General features: G+C 32.6%; 1 protein-coding gene across 1 annotated transcript; it reads left to right on the top strand.

Annotated features, from left to right (window-relative positions):
• Positions 1-9,273: 9,273 nt before the first annotated feature.
• Positions 9,274-9,741, top strand: LOC109247053 (NADH dehydrogenase [ubiquinone] 1 beta subcomplex subunit 4-like). The gene has a single exon (XM_053900686.1). The coding sequence runs from the start codon at positions 9,284-9,286 to the stop codon at positions 9,671-9,673; it is 390 nt and encodes a 129-aa protein (XP_053756661.1). The 5' UTR covers positions 9,274-9,283; the 3' UTR covers positions 9,674-9,741.
• The last annotated feature ends 2,831 nt before the right edge of the window (positions 9,742-12,572 follow it).

Raw genomic sequence — 12,572 nt, 5'->3', positions numbered from 1 at the left:
CAATATTTGCAATTAGGTTCTTTGGGCTTGGAACATATTGATAGAATTTGGAGAGTTAGTGTTGTTTTAGAAATCATGGTGTTTATGTTTGTTTTATATTTTCAATAGATATTAATGGAAGCAGGATTGTGAAACATCCTGATAAAATATAATCATCCATTACATGGTAAAATAACTCTTTTTTGCCACCAATTTATTTCAAAAGGCAGAATGTTTTCTAAACACATTATATTTCCTATTGTCTTTTCCGTTATAGCACAAGTTGTGTGTTTGAAAGGTAAATTTTGAATACCTCTAGGATTAATGCCAAACAATTAATCAAAATGATCTCTACTGAGAATGAAGACCAGTATAAACCTTTTTGAAACTGCAAAGGAAATTTAAATGAATATAAAGCATCTTTATTTATACATTCGATGTAAATGTACATGGGCCCCTTTAATAATTTGAAAAGTACTACCATGTTCCATTCAAATTAATAGCAACATTTTAAAAACAAAAACAAGAGCACTGGAAATGGGTTACCTATTACTCTTGAATTTTTTTCCTTTGAAATACATAAGAATATGCCTTACATTTAAACATTTTGAGTCTCAGAAACTTTGGATTATAAATTACTTTAGAAATATATCCTCATACTATTTGTTGTATGTATTTTATAAACAACTAATTATTAGTTGTTTAGAACTATGACTATTTTCTTTTCTTTTTGAATTTTTTTTTCATGTGTATTTATGTTTGAGAGAGAGAGAGAGAGAGCGCGCGCGCGTGCGCGCGCGAGAGAGAGAGAGCGGGGGAGGGGCAGGGAGGAAGACAGAATCCGAAACAGGCTCTAGGCTTTGAGTTGTTAGTACCGGTCACCTGAGTGGAATTCGGATGCTCAACCAACTGAGCCACCCAAGCACCCCTAATATAAGATTCCCTAATAACTAATTTTAGTATTTTACATGTCTCATAAATAAACAAAGTTTGCTTATATGTACTAAATCCTGAATAAGACAAAGGGTAGGAAGAAGTGAATTATGAGTTATTAAAACATAAACATAAGGAAATTAAAGAAGGAAAAGAGATGTGTTATTATGCAGTATATAGTTGATACTAAGCTCAATGAATATGTTGAATAGTATATTTTAAAAGAGAACATCAAATAATTTCGCTTTGATAAGCTGAAACTTTTTTGCATGTATATTACATAAAATTCATATTTTGAAAGTGCCTTTTTATATTCTGCTCTTATATGAGAAACACAAATGTATGCTTTCCAAAAACAGTCTTTTGGTTTGAATAAGTATTCTCAGATGATTTTTATCTTCTTAGTTAAACACTGAGTCATACCGTGAATAAGAGTCAGATAAAGAAAGTTTCCTAAATAGATACTCCGTTTACTTCATTTATTTATAATATAAATTATCTAAAAGATTTATATTAAATAATGAACGCTAGATTTTTGTATAGTCCTTAATTAAAGCAGTGTGATTCAGTTAGTTTAGGTATTGCTCTTGTAAAAAATGTACTTATTCGAGAAACAAGCCAACTACAAAATTTGTGGTTAATGCCAACTAGTGATAAAATACACCTTTCTGCATTGCCCATCTTTTTCATTCTCTGAATTGTAATTGTACAAAAAACTAAAATTTTCTATCACTGATTAAATTGAAATATATTTTAAGAGATTAAATGATTTAAAAATAATATTCTAGTGAAAATTGAAATGACTTTAAAATATAGGTTAATAAAGTATACTAATATATAGCTATAGTTATATATGTTAACAAAATATTTGCTTTATTTTATTTACTTACAGTTCAGTTGACTATATGCATTTGTTTTAATTACTTTTTCTTTAAATTCCACAAAAATGGTGAATTCAAAGTACTCTGGAACTACAGGTAACATTTCAAATATAATTAACTGATAACCAATAAATTACTTAAGATAAAAGCACATAAGCAAAACCAAAATTGTTTATTTGGTTTTATATCATCAAAAATAACTATGATTTCTTAATGAAAGACATGTTCTAATGACATCATTCTTTATCCATATGAGATAAACTTTCAGTAGCACTTTGCATTTAAGGCACTTAGAACACCTGTGGTTTGAAATCTGAACTAATATATCAGACTTCAATTGCTATTTTAATTTATTGTTTCTTTTGTTCAAAGCATGAAAAACAAAGCATCAATCCAGCATTCATACTGAGCTAAGATGCAATCATTTCAGGCTCAAGTGAGGGTCTCATCATGGTATCACAAGATTGCAAACAGCTTATTATGCACTAGAGCAGTATGGACACCTTAAAAAAAAAGCTTTTAAATGGTAACCATGCTGAGCTAAAATGAGACAATTATGGATTTAAATGGATCTTAGTAGTAATAAGAGAATTATGAATATGTTGAACAGTGAAACCAGAAAGTCTTTCCAAGTACTAAAAATGTGCAATGTGCATTTATTACTATTTCATATTTATATAACTTAATTTTTCTTTTATCAGTTTTTAAAAATATGTGACACATCATTTCTCAAATGTGGATGTGTGAATGCATCATGAGACTCTAAAGATAGTGTAAAAAATCATGTATTATTGATTAACTGCATATTCTTTTTAGAATTTTTGGATTTTGTGCTCAATGCTAAGGTTTATGTATCTGTGATTTTATAGATAAGAACATTTTATTATTATTATTATTATTATTATTATTATTATTATTATTATTATTATGTATTTATTTATTTCCTTAGCAAGGTGAAAAGATTAAAGCCTCCCACACCAGAGAAGGCTCTAGAGTTTTGATTTCTCAGCAGAGGAAAATGGGTTTCCTTTGTTGTCCATGGATTTTCCATTTTTCCATTGTCCTGGGTATTTAGTGTTGCATGGTATTTTTGTTGCTGTTTTCTACAACATAAACTTGAGAATGCTATGCAGGGACATTGCATAACATTCTTTAAACTTTCTTTCAAACATGCTTGCCTCTGTGGTGAATGCATTTAGATGAAAATTCATATAAAAATGTTTTCCAAAAGTTTATTAGCCTCAGGATCTACAAAGTCTACAGGATCTTAGAATTTCTTGAGAGACATGGAAGAATATTGGGCCTGCAGTCAAAAAGATGTAATTTCTCCACTGTCTCTTACTTCTCTGAGGAATTTGACCTCTTAGGTCTTTATTTCTTCTCAATTTAAAATGATTCTACTAGACTGGTTTTTTTTAGTGCTTTTGCTAGGCTAACATACGAAATGTATTTGAGTTGATTTATTATCTCCAAGGAAAAATAATTCAACTTTGAGGTTTGCTTCCTAACTTTCTTTTTTTCTTTTTGTATTAAGCACATGTGAAATGTTAGAACTTCATGAAAACCCTTTGGAGAAAAGTTCTCCAGCCTTATGAGACTATGAAAAGCATTGAGGAAGAAATAAAAAGGAAAAATATATGATGCTTGGCTGTTTCTCAGCAGAAAAGAAGAAGAAATTTTGGAAAAGATAAACAGTGCCTGGGCCACCCCTAACTTGGGTCTCTGTTATGGGACTTTTGAGAAGGTTAGTTCCAGGTAGCTATAGTATAGTTAATGTGACCAGGAAGAAAGAGAGACTAATTTGTTCATTTCAGTGCTCAGTTCCCATGTAGAACACATAATGTGTGGGGAGCCAATAGGCCTATTTTGCTAGGGAAGCAAAAAAGTAGAGTAAGAACTTAAGCCGCTAAAATAGGAGGATATGACATCTACGAAAGGTTGGAAGCACCAATGGTACCGTGAGAGTCAGATTAGATGCTGGCAGATATAGGGGTTGTAGTGTGTATAAAACTTCAATGATTTTATATATATATATATATATATATATATATATATATATATATATATATATCTTTTTCAAGGTTGAACCATAATAATTTAACTAAAGCACTCATGGGAAATAGCTCTTCACGTCCCAATTTACTATACAGTCATTGCGTTACTTAGTCAAATAAGAAAAAAAAAAAACATTAATTATGCTGGGAGCAGAATGAGCTAAGAATGACTCTGGTGGTCTGACACCACATTTTTTCCAGCTGTCAGTCTTTAAGCACAGGTGCTAAGGTGGACGGGGCTGGGACACTCCACAGGCACCACAGAATCTAGTTCCTCAGATGCACCATAGCCGGAGTTCCCAAGCGACTCCTGGAAGTAGCAGGCACTCCAGACTAAATGGCACTAAGCAGCCAGGTGGACCAATTTTTTTTTTCACCTTTTAAGGAAACCCAAAGAGCAATGTGGGGTTTCTCTACTGGAATCAAAGTTGCAGCTGCCCTGGGGACCCTGGCCCTGGCACGCCACCCGTTTGAGTGATGGGGAGATGGAGCAATCGTGCAACTCTGTCTTGCTGATTCTGGATTTGTGATTTTTCTCCTGTCTCAGTAAATCCCACTCCCTAAACCATGTGTATTGACGTTGAAGTCTTTCTGACTCCTGGTCCTAGTAGTGGTTCTGAAGGGACCGACCCCATCCAATACATTTTAAACCCTAACTAATTAAAAAAAAAAAATTCCTCTAAGTAGATAAATTACTGTTTCAGTTGCTCAATCTTCCACAAATCTATTTGAAGAACATTTCTTTGCAACTTTGCATCTGTTAGAGCTTATTCAAAAAATAGAAAGGATTTAGGAAGGAGAGAATTTTTTAAACTCAGTTAACTCTAAGTTTTCACTCTAGTCATTGCGTAACAGTGGTTTCTAAAGAAAGCGTCCCTAAAGGTAATTATTGCCTACTGGAAGGCATATGTCAAAATAAATTTCGTTTTAGAAAATGTAAGGAGAACCTACACAGAGGTCATGTGTATGATCACAAACATGTAATAAACAATGCTCACTGTCTTTCTCTATTTTTGAGTATAATTTTTCTCTGTATGCTTTTCGTTGAACTTGTAGGGTCTGGACCTGAGAAATATTATATTTAAGCCATCATTGTTACCTAAGAATGACACTTATTATTCAGCTCATGAAAAATCACACTACATCTCTACTTTCACCCTATGCCTTCCCAGTTATGAACTATACAATTCTAATTGTTATTATACCAATTATCAAAGTGTAGGTCTATAAATTCCAAACAATAATGGAAAACACCTAGGAGATGATGTTTTATTCCAGATATTTCAAGTGTTTTGGAATTACAGGGATATTGCTCTATTCCAGAAATGACCTGAGCTTTCAGTGAAAGAAAGATTTGGTTTACTTGCATTTTTCTGATGTAGGTCAGGATATAGTGCTAACATGACTTATGGTGTTCTCATAATAACTATCTATCAATATCTCATTTGAATCCTGGTGATATCTAACTACATTTTCCAGGATCACATAAAGCACCTATGGAGCTCATATCAAAAACTTTAATCAAGGTTACTTTAAAGATATTATCTATGCTGGTAACCATTACTGAAATTTAAAGTCCAGCTAGCTGATTAGGAAAGAAATGGATAATGAGACTGCATGATGGAAACTCTTTCTTTACAGTTTATTTCATATTTAAAAACATTTAAAATGAAACAAGGTAAAGTAAGATTCTTCAAATAATATTGAATCACTATTTCACATCAGTCACCCAATTTGAACTGCATTTCAAGACTAATTTTTAATTTTTTTAATCTTTTTTATTTATTTTTGAGACAGAAAGCATGAGCTGGGGAGGGGCAGAGACAGAGGGAGACAGAAACAGAAACAGGCTCCTCTCTGATAACCAGCCGAGCGCCTGAAGCAGGGTTCAAACTCACCAGCCTTGAGATCTTGACCTGAGCCCAAGTCAGACGCTTAGCCCACTGAGCCACCCAGGTGCCCCTCAATATTAAATTTAAAATTTGTATTATTTTCACGTTATACTATTAGATGTCCCGTTTTAATATGCAAGGTTATAAGATTAGAAAACAAGATCATAAATAGGAAAATAGCTTTGTTATTATATTTTGCAGATAAGTTGCATCACACAAAGATCTAGAAAAAGTATTTTGTCAGTAAACAATTAAAACATATTAAAAATCACAAAATAAAGTATACAATTTAAATTATAGTATTTTGTTTGCTTCATGTTTATTCTAGAATTAAGTAAAACAGTAGTTAAAGCAAATTCTTATTAAATTATAATTGTTTATTTGTATCATCTGCTTAGTAAATAAAAAATAGTATACCAATCAATACCGACAAAACATGTTTCGAGACAGCTCTAGTATAATCACTCAAATAAAAATAAAATAAATTTCAGAAAGAAAATTAAACATTTTTGTTGTTATTCAATGCATGCATTATTCAAAAAACTTGACATAAGTAATGTAGATATTTCAGTGGAATATCCAAGTCAGATAATAAAATAAACTGTATGGATTTTATACAAAATTTTAATATTTATTTTCTGATGCACTCTTACAAGTAAGTTTTGGTGATGCCAAAATTATCTACTGATATTCTGCTGTGCAAAGTCTTCATTGCTTAAATTGAGCTTCATTCAGTTGGAAAATGCCTATCAGCACTGTGTTTTGTGACACGCAGTAATTACAAAGTTAATTTTGCAAATCTCATAAGCTTAGCACTTTCAAGATTCATTTGAATTCTTTAAGTGATATTCCTAATAATATTTTGAACATTTGAAGCAACTTTATTAAGTTCGAGTAAATTATTATTTTAGCTAAAAATGACATTGGGGTTCTTGCAAATTAATTTTTACTTTTGTCATCATGAATTTTAAAGGAGGATTTAAGCTTAAGAGATCAGTAAAAAGAAAAAAATGATAAAATTATAATACTCTAACCTAAAAAATCTACTCTTAACTAAAATATTTTAGTTAGTCATCTTTTTTTTTAAGACATTGGAATAATTTCAGGAGTGCAATAGTCTTTTGGTAGATTACCTCTTTTTTAGTTCATCAGTATCAATTGTTATCTTTTTAAATCTAGTTTATCTCATAGTACTTCTAAACTCTCTAATATATTATAATGTCATTTTTAAGGAAATACACTTATTAAAGTAACTTTCAAGTAAACAATTCAATTGGTCATTGGTGTCATGATATTACTGCAAAACAATCACATTAATGAACAACTTATAAATTAGAAAGTGTGTCTTAACATGGATTTGTTGAAAAAGCGATAACATTGGCTTTGGGAATAAAAATACATAATATCCACAGATGTTATGTATAATATATAAGTATATATTATATCATATATTGGTAATTTTGAAAGGCTATTGTATTACCAGATAAAGTTAATAAAGGTAAAATAATAATTTTTTTTCCTAGAATTTCTATTTACTATTGAATTTAAAATATAGCAAAAATAAAACTTTTTTCTGATATCCTAAATACACTATGCAACAAGAATTTTTTTAAAAGTTGAATGTAAATAAATCTTGGTGTTTTTAGTTAATGTTTATTTAGTTTTGAGAGAGACAGAGAGAGAGACAGAGTGTGAACAGGGGAAAGGCAGAGAAGGAGACACAGAATCCAAAGCAGGCTCCAGGCTCCAAGCTTTAGCACAGAATCCGATGTGGGGCTCAAACTGAGGAACCATGAGATCATGACCTGAGCAGAAGCCGGATGCTTAACTGACTGAGCCACCCAGGGTCCCCTAAATGTAGGTGATTTAATTAGGTATGCATAAGAATATATTTTATTAATTTTCACACTTTTTATTGCTAGTTTCTCCCAAATTGAAAAGGGCATTATCTATTATTACCATTACTGCTAATCAAAGAAACTAGATCAGGCATTGGATATCTGGAATATTAGTAACATAAGTAACAGCAGCATTTTGAATTATTATGAGTGTGAACTAAATTTGAGTGTGAACTAAAATTTGCAGTGAAACTGCGAATTTCAGCACGATATAACAAAGAAAGTCATTTTCCTCAGCAATATGTACTTTACAGTAGTTGGTTTTGTTTAACTATAGACTTTTATTTTGAGAAGGTTTAAGTTTAGAATAAAATTGAGTGGGAGATACACAGTTTCCCCACAATTTTTTGCCCCCACACATTTACAGCCTCCTCTATTAAAACATCACTCACGAGAATGGTACACTTTTTTAACTTTTTAAAAATTTTATTTATTTATTTTTGAGAAGGAGAGAGAGAGAGAGACAGCAGGGGAGGGGCAGAGAGAGATAGAATCCTAATCAGGCTCCACACTGCCAGTGCAGAGCCTGATGCAGGGCTCAAATTCACAAACCATGAGATCATGACCTGAGATGAAATCAAAAGTTGGATGCTTAACCAACTGAGCCACCCAGGCACCCTCAGAATGGTACCTTTTTTTGGAAAGATATACACACTGACACATTAAAATGAGTCAAAGCCCATAGTTTACCTTAGGCTTCAATCTTGATGTTATACATTCTGTGGGTTTGGACAAGCATAAAATGACATATATTTATTGTTATCATATTAAGTACTTTCACTTCCCTAAAAACTGTGCTCTGTTCATTCATCTTTCCCATCCCCAACTTCTGGAACCACTGATCTTTTTATTCTTTCCAGTATTGTCTTTTCATAATCTCATATATTTGGCATCTCATATATTGAAATCATACAGTGTGAATCCTTCTCAGACTGGATTTTTTTCACTTAATATGCTTTCAATACTTCTTCATGTCTTTTCATGGCTTGATAGCTCATTTCTTCTTTGTGCTGAATAATATTCCATTGTCTGATTGTAATGAGGGGAATTTATCCACTCACTAAGTGAAGGACATCTTAGTTTATCTTCCCAACCACCAATAATAATGAACATCTTTTTGTGTATTTATTTGCTATCTTTAGGTGGTCATTTTGTAAAATGCCTGTGCAAAAGTTTTGCCCATTTTTTTTATATAGTTGCTTATGTATGAGTTCAGAGAGTTCTTTATATATTATGCACACAATTGCTTTATCAGATATGTGTTTTGGAAATAATTTCAGTCTGTGTCTTGTATTTATATTTTCTTAATAGTGCCTTTCAAAGAATAGAAGTTTTAAATATTGATTAAGTCCAATATATATATATATATGTATATATTTTTTCTTTAGGTATCAAGCTTTTGGTGTCCTATCTAAGAAATTATAATCTAACACCACAAAATTTTTTACAGATATTTTCTTTTGGAATATGTAAGTTTTATATTTTACATTTATATCTATAGTCAATTTGGAGGTATGGATCAGGGTACTTTTGCATATTAATATGCAATAATTACAAGATTATTTGCTGAAAAGACTATCTTTTCTGCATTGAATTGCCTTGCGACTTTATCAAGAATCACTTTACCTTGGTGCTGGACTGCCAAGATGTCGTTCCCCAAGTACCAGCCTTCGCGCCTGGCCACTCTACCCTCCACCCTCGACCCAGCCGAATACCACGTATCTCCAGAAGCCCGGAAGGCGCAAGCCGAGCGGTTGGCCGTAAGATCCCGACTTAAACGGGAGTACCTGCTTCAGTACAACGACCCCCGCCGCCGAGGGCTCATCGAAGATCCTGCCTTGATTCGTTGGACCTATGCAAGATCAGCAAATATCTATCCCAATTTCAGACCCACTCCCAAGACCTCACTCTTAGGAGCTCTATTTGGAATTGGGCCCCTCTTCTTCTGGTATTATGTTTTCAAAACTGACAGAGATAGGAAAGAAAAACTGATCCAGGAAGGAAAATTGGATCGAACATTTAGCATTTCATATTAAGTCTGGCAATGATGACTCTATGTATTATTGTTTAAATAAATCTCCTATTAATCATTAAAAAAAAAAAAAAAAAAGAATCACTTTACCTTGTATGTGTGGGTTCTATTTTTGAACCCTGGAGTCAATGCCATTACCAGTAGGTTTATCTTTTCCTCTATACCACGTTGTCTTGGTCACAGAAATTTTATAGTAAATCTGGAAATCAGACAGTTAGAATCATCTGTTATTTTCCAAAATTGTTGATGCAGTTAGTTCTTTTGAATCTCCATCTAATTTTATAACTAGTGTTTCTATTTTTACAACAACAACAACTAAATTCCCAAGGAATTTATTGAAATTGACCTTCAATCTATAGATCAATTTGGGAAGAATTAGCATCTTAACAAATGTGTCTTCTACTTATATTTGTCAATTATTTAGATCATGTTGGATTTGTTTTATCACAATTTGTAGGTTTGTTTTTCTTTTCATATATATTTCACTTATTTTATTAGATTTATACCTCAGTAGTTAATGATTCTGGCTGATATTTTCTATGTGTGATATTGTGATATAATAAGAAATATATATTTTTGTTTTCATCTCGGGCTCCTGGCCAGAATTCCTAAAATCTTTGTAATTTCCTAAGCAATAAAAATGTTAGGAACATCTTGTATTCTAATATTTGATTTTTGACCTTGGTTCATGACACAGAATTCCTAAGTGCTTTAGAATTTCCTAGTTGATAGGGGCATCATTTGTTCTAATGGGGCAATTTATGTTGGCCTCGTAGATAGCTTTGGGATGAGGACTTGCCACCAGACCACCAGACCAAAGACGATTTAAAGTTTGCAGCTTTCAGGCGTGCTTAGGTGGCTCAGTCAGTTAAGCTACTGACTCTAGATTTCAGCTCAGGTCATGATGTCAAGGTTCATAGATCAAGCCCCTTGCTGACAGTGCAGAGCTTACTTGGGATTGTTTCTCTCCATCTCTCTTTGTCCCTCCCCTCTTCTCTCTCTCTCTCAAAATAAATAAACATTAAAAAAAAAAGAAGTTTGAAACTTTCAGAGAAAAGAAGGCCTGAAGCTTGAGTTAACCATGTCTACATGAGGAAGCTTCTATAAAATCCCTAAACTTTTGGTTTGGTGAATACATTGACACCCCAGTTCACAGGGACAGAAGCTCCTCTACTCAGGACCCTTCTGGACCTTGCCCTGTATGTAACTTCATCTGTCTAAACTTCTGTATCCTACATCATATATTTTATTATATAATAAGCAGGTAAACATAAGTAAATGCTCCTCTGAGTTCTCTGTGCCATTCTAGCAAATTATTGAACTCAAAAAGGGAGTTGTGGGAACTTGAATTTAGTTGCCTGGTCAGAAGTACATGCGACGACCTGAGATTTATGACTAGCATCTAAAGTGGGGCAGTCTTTTCAGACTGAATCCTTAACTCCTGGGATCTGATGCTACCTGCAGTTAGAGAGTGTCAGAATCAAATTGAATTATAGGACACTCAGCTGGTGTCAGAGAATTAGTGTGGAAAAAAAATCCCATACCTCTGGTCACAGAAGTGAAATGATTTAACTAGTAGAAAAGAAACAAGAGAGTTTTTCTCCTACACAATATGGTACTATTTTTACTTTAATTTCCATTTTAAATAAATGAACTGGATTTTCAAAATACTTACCTTGAATCCTGTGATATTGCTAAACTCACATATGAGTTCTGATAACTTTTTTTGTAGATTCTTTGGAATTACCAACATAAATCATGTCATCTGAGAATACATACATTCATTTCTTCTTTTGAATCTGTCTGCATTTTAATTTTTTTTGTCTTATCACATGGGCTAGAACTTCCATTGCAATGTAGAATAGCAATGAGGAGAGCAGGTACACTTGCCTATTCCTAATCACAGGTAAAATGCTCATCTGTTTGCCATCAATAAAAATATAAGTTGTAATTTTTTTATAGATGGTCCTTATCATATTAATGAAATCTTCAGTTCATAATTTTCTGACAATTTTTTTTATCAACAATGATAGTTCAACTTTGGATTTTATAATTTTATTTTTCTCCAGGGTGCCTGGGTGGTTCTGTCGGTTAAGTGTCCAACTTCAGCTCAGGTCATAATCTTATAATTTGTGAGTTTGAGTCCCACATCAGGCTTCTCACACATATGGCAGCGCCTGCTTAGGATTCTCTCTCCATCTGCCTCTGCCCTCTGCCCCTGTCAAATGAATAAACTTAAAAAAAAAGTTCTTGATTTTATTTTTCTCTATCAATTCAATTGATTATATAGATTTTGTTGTTTAGTCTGTATATTAGTGACTTGCAATTACTATTTTCTGAATGCTGAAACAACTTTAAATTTCCAAGAAAATCCACCTTGATCATAAAGTAGTATCAACTTCAGGTTTCTTGAAGTGTTGCTATTTCTTAAATATAATTTTTTACATCTAAGTTCAAGAGGAATTTGGTCTCCAGTTTTCTTTTCCCATAATATTATCCTTGATTATCTGGGTAGATAGTGTTTTTCAGATTTTCCACTGTAAAGTCCTTAGTTCTGTTCTTTTTTCTATACTGACTCTTTGGAAGGAAGTCACTATGCAAAACCCACGAAAACCATCTCCTTGAAGACAGATATCTGTATAAATTATTTGGAATTCTTCTGACTAGAGTTTTGTCTCTACTCTCTCACTTTTTTATTCAAAAGTTTCTTTATATCATTGTGCACTAGTGATTATTCTACACTGATGGGTTTGTGCTAAAGGGCCATAAAGCAGACAACTGAAAAGAGGTCCTAGTAGCAACAGCCAGAACAATTTGGGCAAACAAGTAATAAATTAGTTTTTGTTCATAATCCAAAGATAAAATGAATATACAAGAGTTCATATAGATACATAAAAATGATT

Source organism: Panthera pardus, unplaced genomic scaffold (assembly GCF_024362965.1).
Source record: "Panthera pardus isolate Hobbes unplaced genomic scaffold, ASM2436296v1 HiC_scaffold_13, whole genome shotgun sequence".
Taxonomy (NCBI): Eukaryota; Metazoa; Chordata; class Mammalia; order Carnivora; family Felidae; genus Panthera; species Panthera pardus.
This window is presented reverse-complemented; position numbering and strand designations above follow the sequence as displayed.

Excerpts from the sequence above, each read along its gene's own strand:
- LOC109247053 (XM_053900686.1), top strand. The coding sequence starts at position 9,284 with ATGTCGTTCCCCAAGTACCAGCCTTCGCGCCTGGCCACTCTACCCTCC.